We start from the raw sequence: 20,759 nt of genomic DNA on the forward strand, positions 1-20,759 counted from the left end.
ATTTATAGCATTTAGTATATCAACTATAAGAAATACGCCTTGCCATTATTTATATATATATATAAAATCTAATTTTGACCAGCATTTGAAACTAAAGGCAGATCACAAATTATGTACAGCTATGCTGAAGGTCAGATAATGCTGATAATAGATATACTTTTGTCAGTGAAGTGACTGGAACAAAGTTACTTTCCTCCGGTATAGAGTCAGCAATGTTTTACATCAAACTTACAACACCCTGTATACAGAATTCAAAAGACATCCATAATAGAGAGAGGGTTGAGCTCAAATATCTCAAATTTACAAAAGAAAAAAGTCAGATATTGCAAAGCTGCATTAAGAAAATTAGGATGCGTTTCTGGTTTTGTCTTTCAGAGTTATTAACAGATATTGAATGTTAATTATCACAGATCAAAGTCAATGAAGCAGAGTTTACATGTCACAAGTTAAAATGTAGAAGACATTATTAATGTCACAATGCACTTCATAATCAAATATAACCTGCCACATTGTTTTGGAAAAATCTCCAATTAAAAAAAAAAAACTGAAAAGCATTCAATAAGTATAATAGAAATAATCAAAACAATTCTATTTCCACAATCATAAATATAATTTCGTAAACAAGACTTCATTTTACAAAACCATTTGGGAAGGGAAAAACATACACAACCATCTGTTAATTAATCCATGTTAAGGAACCACTTCAGCAAACTATCTATGGTCAATAAATATAATTAATAACATATATAAGTTACGCATTTTATCGCCGGGGCAGAGCTGATTTTTTTTTTTCCTGTAAAGTATTTGTCAAACATACCAATTATAAGCAAAAGTTTGGAGCTGAATAAGGAATAGTGCATAGATATCTACCAGAAACATGCTATAGCATGAGATTTTGAACGGGACGCTTCGTTGCTAAAAATCTAAATATGGATTTTGAGAGGTAGGACTTTAGCACTAGGGAAAAATATGTTTGCAAAGTCACATTTTATACAATTTTATGTGGACAGTCCATGTTATAAAAAAAATTGTAATGAAAGAAATCCATTTAATAACAGTGCATACTAGCTAGTCACTACAGATGTTTGGGGTGGATTTCAGTAGGATCTTCCCTTAGAGACGGTTGTTTATCTTCAGGGCTCTTCTGATGATACAGCAGTCCAGTCCGTTTGAACCAGCAGAAAAAAAGGATCCAGATTTAAAACGCCAGCATCCTTTATTGACTCCTGAGGAACATACCTCATTCAATTTCATACTGTCATAAGTTATTAAATTAGAAATATTGTGTCAACAACATTTACATCAAAATTATTTGGTGGCATGTTACTCCAAAGCAAACAGTTTGTATGTCAAGAACATACAAATGAAACTCCAAGCAGAAAACTTTTAAAATTAAGCCAGCAAAACGTACAAAAGTTAACTTTGATACAAATAACTGTTAATTCCTACTAAGCCAGAGCCTTGCAAATCCACATTTACTTACGTATTCATTTTGATCACTTGATTCAATTAGTAGCTTTCAAGTCTGTATAAAAGCACTGATGCTAAATCTCTAAGCATGGGTGTCATTTTTGTTGCCATCAGTGTCTGGTTTTCTTAATATAACTGTATCCATTTATAAAAATGACTTCAAAGGGCTGGCCGATGTAAATGCCAGCAGAATTTGCTTGAATATTCAAGATGAACAAGGCTTGAGATGACTTCTATTTGCTGAATAAAAAGTACCTACTGAAGAAAAGCCTGCTAAAGACTTGATTCTAATTACAATCTGTTAGAGTAGCGATATCCAAAACGAGCAAAATTCAACTCATTCATGTCTCATGCATCCCTTTCTTAAATTACACTGATATTATCCATCTTTTCTCAATCAGTCTGCATAGGTGGTGCTTCGAAAAGTAACCCAAATCCGTATTACCTCTATGACAAAGCAATTCATTACTTGATACAACAGAAATTTGAGCAGAAAAATGACAGGAATTTACATATCAAGGCATTTTGTCCTTCTGCGCAGTGCAAGATTTATCACAAACTTTGCATTAAAGTCATTATCAAGTGTAGCAGAATGAGACGCTGCTTTCTGCAGTCTGAAGAAAATGAAATACGTCCTGGACGAAGATGAAGTGCGGGTTTGACCACGCCAGTCTTCCATTGTTCCATGAAAATCCTACTAAAAAAGTAACCACTGACAAACCTTGTTTAAATAACATCAGGCACTTGAGGATGGAGGTTTTGACACCCGTAGGACATTTAACTGACTTAGAATTCATCAATTTTCTTCTGGAGATATTTGAGTATGGAGTCCATGCCCTGAGGAGAGCCCCAGACCCTCTTAAGTGCCTCACATTCCCTCTCGTTGGCCTGCTCCAGGGCGGCCCGGTTAATGTTCCTCACTAGTGCTTTGGACTCACGCAGAACCTTCAGTGTTTTTCCGGCAGCATCAGCATGACAAATAAAATGAGGGGAACAAAATAAGGAAGAAAAGGAAAAGAAGGCACATGACTTATGGATGTGGATGCATTGTGAATTTGTACAGAAGTGTTATCGCAATTGCATTTTAACAAAAAATACATGATGTACCAATGATTCAAAATCTTCAAGGGTCTAAGCAGGGTTTAAAAGCATCATGTTTAAGGATAAAGCTTATTTACAATTTATTCTAAAAAGACTATGAGAATCAAATGCCCATGAGTTACAATGAAAGGCCATTAAAGGAAAAAAAACACAATATGAAAAGTTGAGGGGATTGTGCGGATGTATGCATTGAGAAAATGTAACAAGAAAAAAAAAAAAAATGAAAAGATGACTTACAACTGAATTACAAGATACTAGCTCCTTGATGCGAACCATGACTTCCTGTGTGAAGGTCCCTGGCCACAGAACCTGGGACACGAGTCCTTTGGCACAAGCCTCCTGAGCTGTCAACTTCCTTCCACTCAGTAGCATTTCATTAGCCTACATTGACAGTAGAGGAACAAGAAATCAGAATTCTAGGGATGCACGATACTGGATTTTTGCTGATAACCGCACACCATAAAAAAAAAAAAGAGCATTACAATTATACTCAATACAGGAAGTAACTAAAACGTGAACAAGAATCGATGTGCTCTTTACCAAAAGGGCCAGACGAAGTCACTGTCAAAGATGACACCCAAACATTTAGCCTGTTTGGAAACAGACACTAGAAAGTTATCTATATTCACTAAGATTTAGACTTGGCCAGATTGGTTTTTGAGCCAAGAAGAAGAATTTCAGTCTTACTAATATTTAGTTTATTAATATTTAATATTTAATCTGATAGGATAGACGGAGTAAAAGTAGAGGTGGGTTTGGAGGACTGGTAAAGTTGGGTGTCATCAGCATTATAGTGGAATTGAATAACAAACATCCTAAAAATATTACCAAGAGGTAGAAGATAAGTAATAAATAAGAGAGGATCTAAAACTGAGCCCTGTGGAACCCCAGGAGTAACACATTAAGGCTTTGATGTAAACCGCTTCAGTTGTACAAATCGAGTACAACCCGTTAGGATAAGATCGAAACCAGTGAATTCCTATGATTCCAATAGACTCCAATCTGTCCAACAAAATACTGTGCGAGATGGTACCAAATGCTGCACTCAAATAAAGCTAAATAAGAATAGACAGAAGTCCTGAATCAGCAGCTGCCATTAAGTCACTGGAAATATTAACTAATGCATTCTCAACACTAGGATGTGAACGGAAGCCAGATTGAAATTGCTTGTACAGACTATTATCAGAAAGATGATCCTAGACCTGGGCTGCAACAAACCTTCCCAGTATTTTAGAAAGAAATGGGAGATTTGAAATATGGTGAAAACTATCAGAAGTTACTCGAATCAGCCCCCGGTTTCTTAGGTATAGGAGTTATCACAGCAGTTTTGAGTGAAGACGGAACAATACCAAACAAGCAAAGAGTGTATTATATCAGTAATTAAAGGAGAGAGAGAAGGTAAACAGGCTTTAACCAGATGCTTTGGAATAGGATTCACATGAGTAGGTAATAGGCTTAGATTTTTTAAATAAAAAGAACTACTTCCTCCGTGCTTGGACGTAGTGGAAATAGTAGAAATTACAGGTTGGTCAGAACAAATAAAAAGAAATTACTTAATATTATACTTAATATTATCTTTGTAATTATATGCTTACTGTTTTTACAAATGTGTTTTAAATGCATACATGAATATATACCGATCAAGATTTTTGAAATTTATTGACAGAAATCCCTTATGCTCACAGTGCATCTCTGTGTCGGACAAAGAAAAGAATATATTTATGACTTAACGGCAACAGTGCCACACTTCTCGTTTCTCATGCCTGCTTCACGTGCTTCAGGCTACTGGGCGGTGATAAAACGGACAAGGCAGTGCTGTCACAAGCAGAGGTAGTCACTCCATCTTGCCAGTGGTTTTCTCTTAACTAGGTTGTTTTGTCATAAGCTATGCTGCCATATTACTCCATTAATTGGTACTATAAATTCATTTTCAGGCTAATAAAATCTGTACAGGCTCCCTTAATGTTTTCATTGCCTGTTTGATCAGCCATAAATTCTAACGGCCTCTCTATGTAACAGTTTATACAGATGCCTAAGATTTTATAAGTTTCCTTCCTTTACCAGCAAGAGCTACTTTGGTCAGAGAGTGGTTCTGGTAGTCAATAACGCTGGATATGGAACATTAAAGTTGTTGCTGTTTTATTTACAAAGGCAAATCCATCATGAGGGAGAAAATTAATCGAAAACAGCTCAATTTAAAATAAAACCTAGATCGACAATTCCTTGATTAGTTCTAAACCTTGCTTATTTTAATCCTTATTGGTCCAAACCACACCTTATTTTAGTTAAAGGTTTTATATTTTACAATGCAATTTATTCCTGTGAATGCAAAGCTGAATTTTCCACAGTTTTAATTACTGCAGTCTTCAGTGTCACATGATCTTTACTAGTAACACAATAATTGTTTAGTTGTTTAATTTATTGGTAACACAAATGTTAATCAGCAGGACTGTTTTTAACATGCATACATATACATACATACATAAATATATATATATATACACACACACACACACACACACACATACATAAAAATCAAAAGACAAGTTATTCTTGCAGAGGCACACTTGATGTACTCACCGAGGCGACTCCCATGATGAGAGGGAATGTCACAGAGGAGCAGGCGTCTGGGGTTTGGCCAAAGATTGTGTAAGGAGTCTGGAACCAAGCCTTCTCATTGGCCCAGATGACATCACATAGGGGCAAGATAGACGCTCCAAGCCCAATAGCAGGCCCATTCACAGCGGCAATGATGGGCTTCTTGAACTGAATAAATGTGTTGACGAAAGTTCTGAAGACAACAGAAAGCACTTTAGTTTATATATAGCTACCATTACAAAACAGTTCTCTGAAATATGGTGGTAAAATAGCTGTCATAATATTTATATTCTCATTGTTTTGTACCTGATTGTCTCCGCCATTTTGATACTTTCTTTTTTTCTATCATCCGTGAGCCGCCTAATAAAATAGATAAAGTCTAGGCCAAAGCAGAAGACGTTTCCCACGGCGCTCAGTAGAACAAGTTTACTGTCATCTGCTGCAGCTGTGGCCATGGCACTCTGAACCTCTTTCATTACCTGAAAACCATTTGAGTGACGTTATATCACTTCATAGTGGGGTGAGGGGAATGTCACAGTATGAGTTAGGCATGGGACGATAACCGATTTCAAGGTATAGCAGTTTCAAGGTTTGTAAAATTCACGGTTTCAAAACCACTAAAATTTTCCGTTATACCGTTCCTGCGGTATGCGCAGTTTTTTTACGTGTCGTCAAAGACGGAAAGTGCAGGACTCCCTCAGTTGTGAGCAGTGAAGAGTGTAACGAGTCACAGGACCCCTCCTCCTCCGGACAGCGGTCAGTGAGAGTAACCTGTGTGTAGGATGGTGGCCGAATGAGGTGAATCCCTTTAACTTTTTCCCCGTCGAAAAAGGCGAAGTCTGCCGTATGGGAATTTCTTGCTCACACTGTGCGATTTTGGCCACGATTTGGTCGTCTGGGACAAATTTTGAAAATCCTAAAAGATTCCTATGATCCTAGGCTAAAATCCGTCTTTGATCGCTGGTTTGACATGTTCACCGACAGCCAATTAATGGCTGTTGCGATCAAATTTAACCTCTGACGAAATTCTGGCAGTGTCAGAAGATTTGGCGCACAGTCCTGCAGTGTGAGTACCCCTGCGACGAATATCAAACTGTCTCCGTTTTTCAAGGCAAGCTATGAGCAGAATTAATGCTAGAGAATTATTCTATCAGCCACAAACTCCGGCGCTCCCGTCCTCCGCTCACGGAATTCATCTGATATGTTGCCTTCTCTATATAAACACTGGTTGCGCGCTGTTTTCATGTGCGTGTGTATGAATACATACACTATTCTTCTTAAACACGCCGGTATTGCCGCCGTTCATATAATTTTCATGACAGCCAACATTTCGGTCCCGTGTGCAATGCAGTTCGCAGTCACTGGACGTGTATGGGTTGATAATGTAAAACTCCGGACAGTTTTCTTGCGCGCACCCGTTTTTAACTCGTCTTGAATGTCGTACAGTCTGACATTAATGACAACTGAGATCCCATAGTGTGACATGATCATCATGTTCGTACAGTCTGACAAGTACAATCCTAAAGGATTTAAAAATCGAGAAACAGCCGTAGACTGATGTTCCGTACAGATGACGTTTTGGCGCCGATCGCTAAATAAATACTTCCAGGTCGTACACAAACGATATATCTGTGTCGTCTTCATTTCTCCCTCTTTCACCCTCAATCAAGACAGAGACCCATTCGCCGGTTGTTTCAGTGTTGAAATAAATACTGTTTGGCTTGCTACCGAGGCAGATAACATGGCTAATTAACTAGCTAACGTCAGCTAGTTTCCTCCTCACGTTACTTCACAGAGCGGGGAATAGCAGACTAAAGTACTACGTTTCTGCGATTTAGTACAATAAATTTAGCTGGTATCACGTCTATAATTTTAAGCCTCCTGCCATTGTTTACATCTGTTCAAAATCACGTAATTTAAAAAAGAAACAAACTGCTGGCTCAGGTGTCTTTGCCACTGTTTGAGTGTTATACGGAGAGAGACCGTGTGTGTGTGTGTGTGTGTGTGAGAGAGAGACAATCGCGCGCTCTCCTTGTGTGTATGTGCACACATCTTTGTACCTCACCGCTCATAACTTGGACTGAAAGATGAATGTGTAGAAAGTGAGCATATCTCCAAAAACCTTGTTGAGCTGCAGGTTTAAATGACTGCATTTGTAATTTTCTTTCATTTAGAAGGATTTTTTTTTTTTTTTTACAGAAAATTATTTATGTTCTGATTATTGTTGAGCTGCAGGTTTAGGCTCACTTAAGTGACTGCACGTAATTTAATTAACAAGAATTCAATTATTTATTTTAATTATTTGGCCTGACATGTTTACCGTTCCAAAATGTTCTATATGTTTCTTAAAAATAAAATGTATTGAGTTCAGTGGAAAAAACGTTGTTGTTTTTTACCCAGACATTTAAAAATACCATATTTTAGAGCTGTAATCGCAATAACGTGATACCGTGAAACCGTGATATTTTTATCTAAGGTTATCATACTGTTAGAATCTCATACCGGCCCATGCCTAGTATGAGTAATATCATATATAATAGAAACCTAATTACACTGTGTCTAGGTCAGAATGTGACAGTCTGGAAAGAACACTATACATGTATTGTATGGCATCAGATTTTCATTCTACTGTTATACCACCCAGCCTTAATTCAAAGATTGAGGTTTTTAAAAAGTCCAAACTATTTTTGTGCATTTTAAATCGAAAGTCAAATCAACATTTGTAACATGAAATATATTTGTACTCACATCAGGATTCAGTGAGTTGTTCTCAGAGGTCTTTGTAGAAAACAGAATGTGTGTAAAGCCATCTTGTTTCTTAACTACAATGTCCCTGTAGCGGTAAGCACTCTCAGTTTGACGAACACTGAAGCGCAGACGCTTGTCGAAAGTTGCACGGTCCTCAAAACGCCTTTTGCCTGTCAGCCCTGAGCTGCTCATCACTCCTGCCGCACCACTCTGAGTAATGGCCGTTCCATTTGCAGACGAGGCCTCCATGAGGGTAGTCACGCCTATTAAACAACATCAAAAGCAAAAATGAATAAATAAAATATAGCAATACTATAATAATAATCATATGATAAAAACTATTTTATTTTGTAAATATTAATACACATGTACATTTTTATAATACTTAAAAATTAAGCTGTTTTCAACACTAAATCAGCATATTCACATGATTTCTGAAGGATCAAGTGACACTGATGATTGGAGTAATGACGCTGAAAAATAAGCTTTGCCATCAGGAAAAAATTACATTTTAAAATATATTAAGATAAAAATAAAAAAAACTAAATTGTAATAATATTTCTAAATACTAGTTTTTAATGCATTTCTGATCAAATAAATGCAATCTGGGTGAGCATAAGAGACTTTCATAAACACTGAAAAATCTTACTGAACTTTTGAAGGGTTGTGTATATTAAGGATGCAACATCATAGCCTGAAATTAATTAATTTTAGTGCAAGTCACCTGCATATGCAAGTATCAACACAAATTACTACAATCATTACCAGTTAGACCTACTATTACATTTTATAAGTGACATAAACATCAAGATTGATTGTTTCCTTCTGTTATACAAATCAAGGCTATTGTAACAATGTTAATTTTGATGGAAAACTAGCATCGTCATATTCAAGATAACATACGCCTTCTGAATCGACTCTTCTGAATCCAATCACTTGATGTTCTGCAGCATCAGCATTTGCTTTTATTCATCAGGTGCTTGTTTATTAGCGTTTATTGTGCTGTTCCATGACTAGAAACACACAATCCATTAAATTATAAGAGTAGGGCTGAAACAAACAAGTGGTGCTTCCAGGTCTGGAACTAAAACCCTCTCTACTAAACCTCAAAAGAATGTACTGTAATGTTCTCAGCGTAAGTCGAGAGGACTCTACCTTTCCCGTTTAACGTGCGGACGGCAGCGGGGGTAATGGGAATCTGCGGGGGCGGAAGTGCCGTTTGCGTTCTGGGCCTTGTGCCCATACGAGCCCGTTCCTCTCCTTGTACACGCACAGCTCCGGCGGGTTTCTCCAGCAAGGCCACTTCAGGGGGCACAGCATCTGGCTCTTGGCCTCCCTGTTCCAGACTGTGTGCTGCCTCACTGGGAGACTCCTCTGTGTCAGTGCGGCTGTTCATTGGGCTCTTCGGCACTAGGATTTTGATGCCAGATTTAGCCAGGTCCATACTACGCCGCAGTGCACTCACAGTGGGAGCAGCTGTCGGTGCTGCCGTCGGAGCCGTGTCAGTGACTGTGCTCATAACGGCAGTGCCGCTGCTACTCACGCCAGCCGATCGCTTACTCTTCTGCTGCTGCGCATCGCTGTTGTGCGGTGAATGCTGTGCTGGCTGAAGCCGTTTTGTGGAGGGTGTGTTTGGGGTGGGCGGAGAGGTCTTTGCTGTGTTAGGACTCGCTGAGGACTGCTGAGGCCTGCTGATTTGTTTGCGGGCGTTGATGCTGGTGTTGCCTCCGGCTGTGCTGGGAGAGCTGCGTGTGGAACGGAGTAAAGCTCCGTCTTTCTGCTTCTCGCTGTGTTGCCGGTTAAATTCATGGATGAACTCGACACAGCTGGACAGGTGATTCTCTGGCTCCCAGGTGTCTCCCTCAAAGCCGTAGCCTCTCCAGCGGACCAGGTACTCAGTCTTGCCCTTTTTGTTCTTACGTTTGCCTACTATTCTCTCCACCTAAAGAGGAGCATGCAGATAATGTATGGCTTAGTGAAATTTATGTAAAATAATAACATGCTGGAGACTGAAAGACTAAAGAACAGCATTTATGCAATAAAAGTTAGTTATGAAGGAAATGCCAATTTCTATCAATACACTTTGACTTTTTTAAAGCAGATGTAAAAAATTTCATATTTCTATCAATTATTATATATGCTAGATAAATGAAAAGCAGGTAGTTGTAAAAACATTCAATGTGACCCTGGACCACAAAACCAGTCATAAGATTTAGGCTATACATCTGATATGCTGAATAAATTAGCTTTCCATTGATGTATGGTTTGTTAGGATCGGACAATATTTGGCCGAGATACAACTATTTGAAAATCTGGAATCTGAGGTGGAACAAAAATCTAAATATTGAGAAAATCGCCTTTAAATTTGTCCAAATGAAGCTCTTAGCAATGCTTATTACTAATCAAAAATTAAGTTTTGATATGGTAGGAAATTTACAAAATATCTTCATGGAACATGATCATTACTTAATATCCTAATGATTTTTGGCATAAAAGAAAAATCGATAATTTTGACCCATACAACCATCACAACGCACTGGATAGCTGGCCAATCAGAGCACACCTCGCTTCTCAGAACGATGAGCTTTGTAAAAATCGACACGTTTCAGAAAGGCGGAGCATAGAGGAGCAACAAATAATGTACAGTATGCGGAAAAAGTGTTTTTTGAACCTTAAACCGCATAAACACATTTAGCAACGTCATATGACCCCTTTAATCTTGAGTACCTATAGAGTAGTACTGCATCTCCAAAAAGTCTTATCATATTTATTATGTTTTATCGTATTTTAAAAAGAAACCGGGTTTAACAACAACCATAAATTGCCTGTACTAATTGAAAGAAAACAAGTTGACAAAAAGCCTGAATATAAGATTTGGTGATCAAACATAAATAAGAGAGATTTACAAGCAATTTTTAAAAGCCTAGTTGTTGTTTTTTTTTTAATGGGATCACCAAAGGATTTCAGCACAGAACGAAGTTTAAGGAAATAGCTCATCCAAAAACAAAAGTTCTGTTAATAACCCTCATGTCGTTCCAACAGGGCTCGAAATTGCAACCATTTTGGTCGCATATACCCCCGGAATTTAATCTGCGCAACCTCAAAATATATTTGGGAGCATTTGTGCAAGTGCAAATAATTGTTATGGTGTGACCTGTTTTAATTTCTTTGCAAAACCTTCGCTAATTACTACTGCACAGTATATGCCTGCCGTGAGCTGATGCAGTGATGGCTCCGCCCTTCTAACCAACATTACATAAGCAATTAAACTTCACCTTTACATTCTTAACTTTAATGCAGATTTTAGATTCGTTATATTAGCCTTCAATCACTCCCTGTCACAGACACTGTGTTGTGCTGGAACTCAGAACTAACCGGTTTTTGCTTCTTTTTTTTCCAATTAATTTATTTCAACCAATCTCTGTTCCAGATGTGCACAACCTGCATTGCAGTCATTTTCCAAAATGTCATTTGTGTGGAAATATTACATAGTTATTATATTAAGTCTGCAAACGGCCGGTAATACAGGCCAGAGATTCTGAAGACGAACACAAGAGCAAGATCACCGTTCACGATGTGCGAGATATTAGAAGAAAATCCTAAGTATTGCATTAGTGGTGGGGTTTATATTAATGTATCACTGAAGGGAACAAACTGTTTTGAGATGGTATTTTCTTTTCATCTTTCATCTTGTACAATGCACTTAAAGAAGGTTTATAAGCGCAGCTTATAACTGCGTTGTTTACAGCAGTAACCAAGGAAAAACTATTTCGCCGCTGTTCCATAAGCGCCACCTGCTGTCAGAGAGTGAATTTGCATCTGTTTTTGTTTCATTCAGAGATGATTTATGTAGAATAATTTCACAAAGCTAAAGTCAGACTATTCTGTTTTTGCTTCAGATTATACAATCTAAATTAAATCAGAAACTGCTCATGTATGCAGCATCTTTGTTTGGATTGTGTTTAAAATGCAGCGGTTGCCTCAAATTTTAAATGGCTACATAGAGTTTGGCCTGTAATAGAGAAAATAAACATCTTGTTCATGTACTCATATTTTCATTGTTTCTTGCCTCTTGCTTAAAGCATACAATAAATACTTTTTAAAGGGGGGTCTAGTGTTATTTCATGCATTCTGAGTTATTTACACTGTTAAAGAGTTGGATTCTCATGCTAAACATGGCCACAAGTTTCAAAATGATTTGGATGGAGTATTTCTGTGCCAAATACACTCCTTCCAGGTTTGTACAAGTTTTGGAAAGTTTTTTTCTATCATGGCTCTTTATGACGTCATGAAGGGCAGAATTCCTTGTATGAGCAATTCTCCCAGAAGAGCATGTGCACATGCCAACCAGAGCGAGAGCAAGAGCATGCCCATCAACATGCATCATTCGGCAGCGCTGCATACAACTTCCTCAAAAAGAATGTCTCCAAAGAAGTGTGTTTTTGGTTGTAAGGGAAAGATAACCTTGTTCAGCTTCCCAAAGAACCCAGCATTATGTGAACAGTGGCTGCAGTTTTTCTGGGGCAGCAATGGAGTTTCACAAGTGTGTTTGATTATTCCCTTAATTTTGGTTATGAATGTTTTATAAACAAGGCCCAGTTCGACGCTGGATTTGCATATTGTTTGATACTGAAAGACGGAGCGTTCCCAGTGATAGAGGATCCTGGTCATGATTCAGAACTGCAGATGGTAAGCAAACTGCATCAAATTTCTGTGTTTTGTTGGCAATCGGCACAGTGCTTGTGCTTGTGACGCTTTAGCTCCACCCACAGCACGCCTCCAGGAGTTCGGCTGTGTTCGAAGAGAATCGTAAAGCTGTATCTTTCTTTTATAAGCATGATAAAACTAAAGACTATTTGGAGATATGGAGGATGCAGTACTACTCTATAGGTACTCAAGATTAACATGAGAATGAGCGAAACTGTGTGTGTTATGCCCCCTTAAAAAAAAATTAGTTCATTTGCTTGTAAAACATTGTCAATTGGAATCGGCTATGAAAAATCAACATTGGTGCATCACTAAATAGAAATGCTGGGACAAGTGTGTGGCAAAGAACTTAAAATCAGGTTTTACAGGTGAAGCTTTTAATCATCAGGTTCTGCTCAATTGGCACTTGTGGTGCTCCTTAATATTCATTGGGTGCTCCAAATTTTTTTTGGTGCTCCTAACTTTTCGAAGTTGGAAGCGCCAATGCTTTTGTAAAAAAGTTAACTTTGAGCCCTCAAACATGTAACCTACTTTCTTTTAGAAAGGAGAAATTCTGGGAAATTTTCTGTACTATGTAGTTACAATGAAAGGCAACTGGGGATTTCAAATGTCACAAAATGGATGCAAAAGCAAAATTAAAGCATCATAAATGTGGTGAAAGAACTTGATTATTTATTTATTCACTTTTTAACGCTATGCCAGCATCAAGGCTGAAAGAACTTGATAAAAATAATAAACAATGTCTTCAGAAGCCATATGATATCTTTTTGTGACAAAGACCAAACGTTTGGCTGTTATTCACCGATCACCTTTCTCTCTAATGAGAGGTTAACTAAAAAACAATTGCAATGAGAACTTCATGAATAAATGCACCAAATCATGGAATCATGAACAAATCATCATCAGACTGGTTTTGTGAACCTGATCAACCAATTCATTGAAAGAAAGCAGATTTTCAGTTAAGAATATGAGAAAGGTAAGTAAATGACGACAGAAGTGTAATTTTACCAGCTTGATGTCTCAGTCCAAGGCTATACTTCCTCATGATGATACTACAGTAATTGGGATTATCTGCGGTAATAACAAGAAGACTATATGTGGGAATGAACAGGAGCTTCTAACTGGACGGTTTCATAAAAAATAATCTGACTGTGAATGTCAACATGACAAAAAGACTCTTTGTGAACTTCACCAGAGAGTGTAATTCCTCAATCAACATCAATGGCACTACAGAAGGAAGTGTCGGCTGCTTCAGGTTCCTTGGCATGCAAATCTCTGTTGGCCTGGTTTAGCCTCACAATACTGTAGCCAACCTGAATGAGGCACAAAAACACCTGTGCTTTCAGAGGTGTGTGAAGAAATCATTATCTTCTCACTTCTCATTAACTTCGATCACAGCATCAGAGAAATCATTTGTGAGGTACTATCAAACACAACTAAGAAGGGCTTTGTAAAGGTACACACAACTCAATCCAGAAGTAAACCCAAACAATCATCAAAGGCCCTTTCTACTCCATTCATAAGATATTTTGCCTCTTACCTTGAAGCAGTACTGGACTGTCAAGTTATCCCCAAATAAAAACTGAATCATTTGATTGATTGTAAACCTGTATGACTTTCCTTCTTCTGTTGAATAGAAAAAAAGATCTCTCAGAAAAAAATCTCTCAGTGTTTTGTCCATACAATGAAAGTTAATCATTGTTGTTTGGACCCCATTGACTTTCATTGTATGAACAAAAACGGTTCAAATATTCTTTTATTTTTGCGCGAACTATCCCATCAAGGCTTGTCCACTGCAGTACAACTACACTGCTAACTACAACCAGTACACTTTTTCCCCCTATTGTGTACATCCACAATTTCTCAGACTATACTACTCTCCCTACTGCAAATTTAAACACCTTACATAATCATTCAAAGTAAGGGTTGGAAACCAAGAACAAGTTATTATTCTAAATAGGTTCCATTGAAAAAAAACAAAACAAAAAAACTATTTAAAAAAATGATTTTCACAATGTTTAATGGTTTTAGAAAGGGGAACCGTTACGGTTTATACATACAACAACTAGGGATGTGTGCTACGAAACAGTCACATAATTCCACCTTATTATCTGAACTGTTCTTATTTTCCATCAAATGCTTAAAATTTGCAAAACACAGATGGAAACAAAAGCAGCAGACGGGATGAATTGAAAGGAAAATAGAAAATACTCTATCTGACTATAGGTGGCGATTTTTGACAGCAGAAATGCCCACATAGATGTGTATAGGTAAATGCCACATTTGACCACTCCAGACACATTGACACATCTTCCATCTTGGAACGATCAATGTGTCATCACTCATAACAAAAATCAAAGAGTTTCAAGATTCCAAAACACTGTGCAGCATCTGGCTGTAAAAATCGTCCCAATTTAAATTCATGAAAAAGCCTGTTCTATGACACATCCTATGATATTAATCAGATAACTTAGATACATAACATAGACGTAATATTACAACTTGTATCTGGACAAAAGGATGCAAATGCCAGTGAACTTTAAGTTACGTGCTATAGCGAGAGATAGAGAGTGAGAGTGAGAGCTCTCCCTCCGTGATGTGCATTCATGACAGCACACTGAAACATGGGCAAAGAAAGCAGACAATTTACTATAGATTTCACACTCTATAAAGTTCTCATTATACTGCTTATGGCAGATTTGTGCTGTATTTTCATCTACATTATCAAGTGATTCCTGAAATCGCCTGCACGTTTTCAAAGCCATACAAAGTACGAAAACAATTTTAATTGAAGTATGCCTACTGTTGAACAAAAGCACTGTTGCATTAGTATAACATCAGTATTTAAAAAAAAAAAAAGAAAGATCTAAAAGCAATATGGCCATCTCAAATAACTCATCGGCCATTGCATTTGAGCATGAAACTAAACACTGGTAATATGTCGCGCATTCAGCATGTTAATAAATGTTAATATCCCACCGCATCCTATATTAGATTAATCAGATGTGTATGTAGCTAACCCAGACATCACTACATGACTTCAAAGCCATTTCTCTTTCCTCTCATGTCTATGGACCGCATGCTGAGGCCAGCTAAACATTTAGTGCACATTCACAGCAGAGTACTCGATCACTGTTGCACACCCCTAATAGCAGCCCATCGAAACAGTCGCTAATAGGGCATCTACCTATACATATCTTTGGTTACTAGGTTTGTGAAGATAGACAATAGTATCGTGTATCGATGATAGTCCGAGATATCACCTGTGGCTGATGCCTTTGACGATAGCAAGACAATTATTATTATTATCATCATAATCAGGCTAATAATACTAATTAATATTAGGGATTATTTGTTCCATCATATTTCTTTTTCCGTGTTTTATTTTACTATTGACTGAATGTCAAAAAAGATTCATTCAGGTTTTAATTAGTTCTGGATAAAATGTGTTCTTAACAACTCTCCTCATGAGAACTATTCGGTTAACAGTTTGAAAGAGACTTCTGCTCTGTTATGGATTTAAAGCAATACTGAATTACTTACCATCAACAAGAAACATCAATCTTGTTTCAAATTAAAGGCTCTTTTTTTACTCAATCTCAAATAAAAGCAATAATGAATGCTTATACAAAAAGTCCAAAACATAGCATGTTTACTATGCTGCATTTATGGATGCATGATATTGGATTTTTGCCGATATTTTTCCATCTAATTTTGGCTGATAACGATATATTTCTTTTTGTTTGGAAACAACAAGTCTCTCCTGTGCAGAAGTTATAAGCAAAATATTTTTAAATTTGGTTAGTTTTTAATAAGAACTTATTTATTAGAATTAAATAAAAAATAATGAAGGTTTTTTGACAGTACATTGAAGCTTTGAAAATAACTATATCAATCTGCATTCCCAGCCCGGGGGAGGCTGCTGCTGCCACTGCACGTGCTATTACTGTTTATACACCGAACGCATCATTCTGTAGGAGCTTTCACAGATTAAGTGCAGCGATCCAAAACAGTGAATCTAATCGTCATTAAGACAAAACTTTGCTTCAAGAATGAGCCACACTGCTGATGTGATCTAATCACTAGCACGCCCTGAGCACAATGCGAGTTAACCCATTCATCTTATAGGCAAGCCATATCGGCATAATTTTTCTTATCAGGCCGATGCTGATATTTACATTTAAAGCCATTATCGGCCGATTCCGATATCAGTCCGATAATATTATGCATCCCTAGCTGCATTATATTTTTGTGTTGGGGCTATTACCGTTTACTGGATGTAAAAATGTGACATTGCTGAGCGCTGCCACAAACTCCTATTCCCCAAAGATTCAAGCTGCCTGAGGAATTCTGCGTAATTACAGAAACTGCTGCAGGGCTTTTACTCTTATCATCTTTTATCATGGACTCTGTCATCATTTCAAGCATTACAGATTCACATGCTTCTACTGGCTTCATGGTTTATCACATCAGTTTGGAAAGACAACCCAACATATAGTTTGCCACATAATTTCAATAAAAGACTTGATATTGAAAACTGATAATTAATGTCTCACTACAGTATTTTGAATTCCATACATTTGTTTCGTAGCATTTGGAACAACTGTTTACAGACTTGTGTGGTCTGAGTTCTGATGAAGCATCTCCCTTTTCTTCCCATCAGTCTGTAGTTCACAGATGTTAAAGTTACAAATGTACTCTTGTTCTTTTTATCACATTGGACTGGCGATTTCTGTCCTAAATTTGTTAATAAGATCATGCTTTTCTCATGATGGCAACTCATCAACTCAAATTTTTAAAACACCATCTGATGTCAGTTTATTGAACAACAAATAATTCAACACCAAGATGCCCTTGGGATACACATACGGTTTTTCTGATTAGGTTCATTTACCACAAGAGCAAAGTTCTCCAACTCATGAGGGAGTCAAAATTATCCATGGTTCTGTAAGTATTTTCCCCAATGGGATTTCAGAAAAATTTCCAATAAAGATGGCATTCAACTCAGAAACACTCAGAAAGACTATTGACTTAATGTCTTTAAGTACATATAACTATTTCACATATCTGAATATCGCAAAATATTATTATACAATTATATGCTCAACTCAAGTATGTTATTTGCAATGCTTTATGGTAGTGGGTGGTCATTGCTGAGGTCTTCTCATTTCCACAGTAACAATGACTTATCTGATTGGTGGATCTCTCTTTTAGTTTATGTGTAGTGTAGTTTTGTTTTTTTTTTAGTGGAAATTAAACATTTTAAAAAGGTTTGGATCACACTAACTTGCAGAGACTACAGAAGCATACCACTGCTAACAAGCTTGGAAAAATGGCAGGTCTGTCTATAAAGATTAATAGGTTACTGCTGACTGAGAAAATGAATGGGATGCTTCATTCAGAACCTTTGTGTTCTATAAATTATAATACACTAGTATTGAACCCTGAACATTCTAAACAATTTTCAAGTCTTTCAAGACAGTTTGGAAAAAGAAATAAATACCTTGTTATTTCCATACAGGTTGAAAGAAGGTAGAGAAAGAAGAGTTAGAAAAACAGATTTTGATAAAGCCAGCACCATCCTTTTAGTTTTAAGATTAGACTCAACATTTGGGGTGCAAATAGGCTAGTTGAAAAGAAACAATCTGCCCAAGCCACAACCAAAAAGGCACCATTCGTTTGACAACACATGGACATGGATCATGACTAAGAGTTCTGGTATTGTCAGCTGAATGGACAGTATTATCAAGGTGTTTAAAAATGGAGACATTATTCATACAGGTCTTTATAAACTGGTCAAACGTGTTTAAATAGATCGGTTCTCTTCATCACACCTTTGATCTAATCAGCAAACTTATCCCAATAAGCACATCAGTTCTAATCTCATATGTAATCCTTAGTATCTAATTAGCCTATTCATCTGACCAATTCTCAATACATCATGCAACCTTATTTGACATAATTTAGAGGACTGATGTGACTGAATACTTGAAGTATATTCACGCAGCATAAACATGCAATATGTCCTGATCACTCCAAGATTTTCCTTCATAACACGAGTTTAAAAGGCTGAGAATAACCTAAACCATACTTAGCTAAATCATTAGATTGAATATCAATCCATCAAACAAGCCAACAAGTGACATTGGACTTTCTTTATAGGAAATCACACGCCATGTTCAGTCTATTTACTATCATTCATAATAACATAACCTCAAAACTTGAGAATGATCTAACTGGAAATGAAACCAAGCAAAGGCGATCAAAACACAAAACTCAAGAGTGCTGGAAGGCTAGTTCTGATCCAAGCAGGTTGAACACTCAGCAAGTGAAGCTAAATACACAGGTCCTGCTGGAAAGTGTGTGAAACAAAGTTCCCGCAGAGCTGAATACAACATCCTGGACCGAGCTGACTTTCAGCTGTCCTGTTGTGTCCATCACACCCCAAAGACCTCATGGTTAGCAGCTAGCTTGATGAAATATCACTCTCCAAAGTGCCCTTCCTTCCCTCCCCCGCCTCATCCACTGCCTCCACCAGCATCTCTCCACACTAAACTCCGCAAACTAACAACCAGGACCACACTGGCTCCACGCTAGCCCAAGCTACTAGTTTGTTTTGTTAGCACGCAACCCTACCGACGTAGTTTTAACTAGTATGAGAGCGAGTAAGTCAGTTGTTAAGACTATTCGCTAGTGCAGTCCACACGAGCCTCGGGACGCGTCGTATATGTGCAACTACACACAAATATAATCGATTAACTGCGCCTAAACGGACACGAACGGTAAAACCGCCGACATTCACCTCGTAGAGTTCCTCCGTAGCCATCATGTCACGATAATCTTCGACGTTGTGGCAATCCGTGAGGATTGTAGACACTTTTTTTCCTCCAGTTGCAGTTGTCTTTTTGGCCTCTCCTCCTTTTTCAGTTGGTCGGGTGAGATGTGCTTGACCCGCACCGAGGATCTCTTTGCTGTCTAGTTCTCGCACTCAACGTCTATCCAACAACATTATAGTTAGAATAAAGCCTTTCATTCCCGATTAAGTCCAAACGAGTACTTTTGTGGGTCCAGGCGGCGATTTTAGAGAGTGTTACCGTAAACTAGTCTGTAGGCAGTGCTGATTACGCGCTCGCCTGCTCTCAGTTCTGCCACACAGGAAGTCTCAATCGAACGCAGATTAGAGTCGAGATGAGTTTGCACTGCCTGCAACCCTCGTGATAGAGCTGTGTGGACGACGGTCATCTGTGTTTTGCAAATCTTTATCGGTGTTGATTTTGAGTGTTGGTCTAATGGAACGTAGCTGACGTAAATCCTCAATAGTTCAAACAATAATTCATTGCGTTAAGCGCCAGGTGAGTGTAGCCCATGACTCAAGTCTAAAACATTTCCATGAATGCCATGTTCTCCGTGTGTTGGGCACACACATGAAGGTTTTGTTTTTTTAACTTTTACAGATGAAAATGTCTTATTTTATTACTTATTTTCTTCTTATTATTACACATTTAATAGTAGAGATTAATAAAAATGTAATTATTTAGCAATATGGATAGCCCAAATCAAGATGTTAATTATTTTGTAATTGATATAATGTCAAGTTGGACTTTTATAAAAGATGCCAAAGATCCGATCTGAACGTTAATGTACAGTCAGGTGGTCGTTATATTAATCAAACCCAGACAGGATGATTGGCCTCACTATTACTCTGCTACTATCAATAAATCAGTAAAATAGTTGAAATTGTGATTGTTGTTGTTTCCAAGAGGAGAGTTACACAGAGGTATTTAGCCGCTAAATATCACCTTTGACAATCAGAATAAAATATAAGAGCCGTGTACTGTAAATACAATGTTTCCTTTCCATTTTACACACGTACTGTAAATTCTCCAACAACTTTGTGAAGTACTGGAACTGCCTGATCAGATAAGTATAAAACTTTCCAAGGTTTTTCAGAAGACCTCAGAAAATAATTGACTGCAAAACTGAAACAATCATGAATCATGTGATGAATCATCAGAAGACAAACTCAAAAGTTTGGGGAACACCATTAAGATAAAAACAGTAGTATTCAGATAAACATCCTCTTGGTAAAGTAGCATAAAAGGCAGTAAGTAATGTTAAAATGTAAATATGAAATT

At 37.5% G+C, this 20,759-nt stretch overlaps 1 protein-coding gene across 1 annotated transcript; it reads right to left on the reverse strand.

Annotated features, from left to right (window-relative positions):
* Window positions 1-27: 27 nt before the first annotated feature.
* cdyl (chromodomain protein, Y-like) lies at window positions 28-19,880 on the reverse strand. Its single transcript, XM_058748595.1, has 7 exons — window positions 19,427-19,880; window positions 9,073-9,859; window positions 7,918-8,180; window positions 5,476-5,648; window positions 5,152-5,362; window positions 2,809-2,952; window positions 28-2,415 (listed from the first exon to the last, which is right to left on the reverse strand). The coding sequence occupies exons 1-7, from the start codon at window positions 19,451-19,453 to the stop codon at window positions 2,257-2,259; spliced, it is 1,764 nt and encodes a 587-aa protein (XP_058604578.1). The 5' UTR covers window positions 19,454-19,880; the 3' UTR covers window positions 28-2,256.
* Between the last annotated feature and the right edge of the window lie 879 nt (window positions 19,881-20,759).

The sequence above is a fragment of the Onychostoma macrolepis genome, chromosome 02 (assembly GCF_012432095.1).
Source record: "Onychostoma macrolepis isolate SWU-2019 chromosome 02, ASM1243209v1, whole genome shotgun sequence".
In the NCBI taxonomy this organism is placed as follows: Eukaryota; Metazoa; Chordata; class Actinopteri; order Cypriniformes; family Cyprinidae; genus Onychostoma; species Onychostoma macrolepis.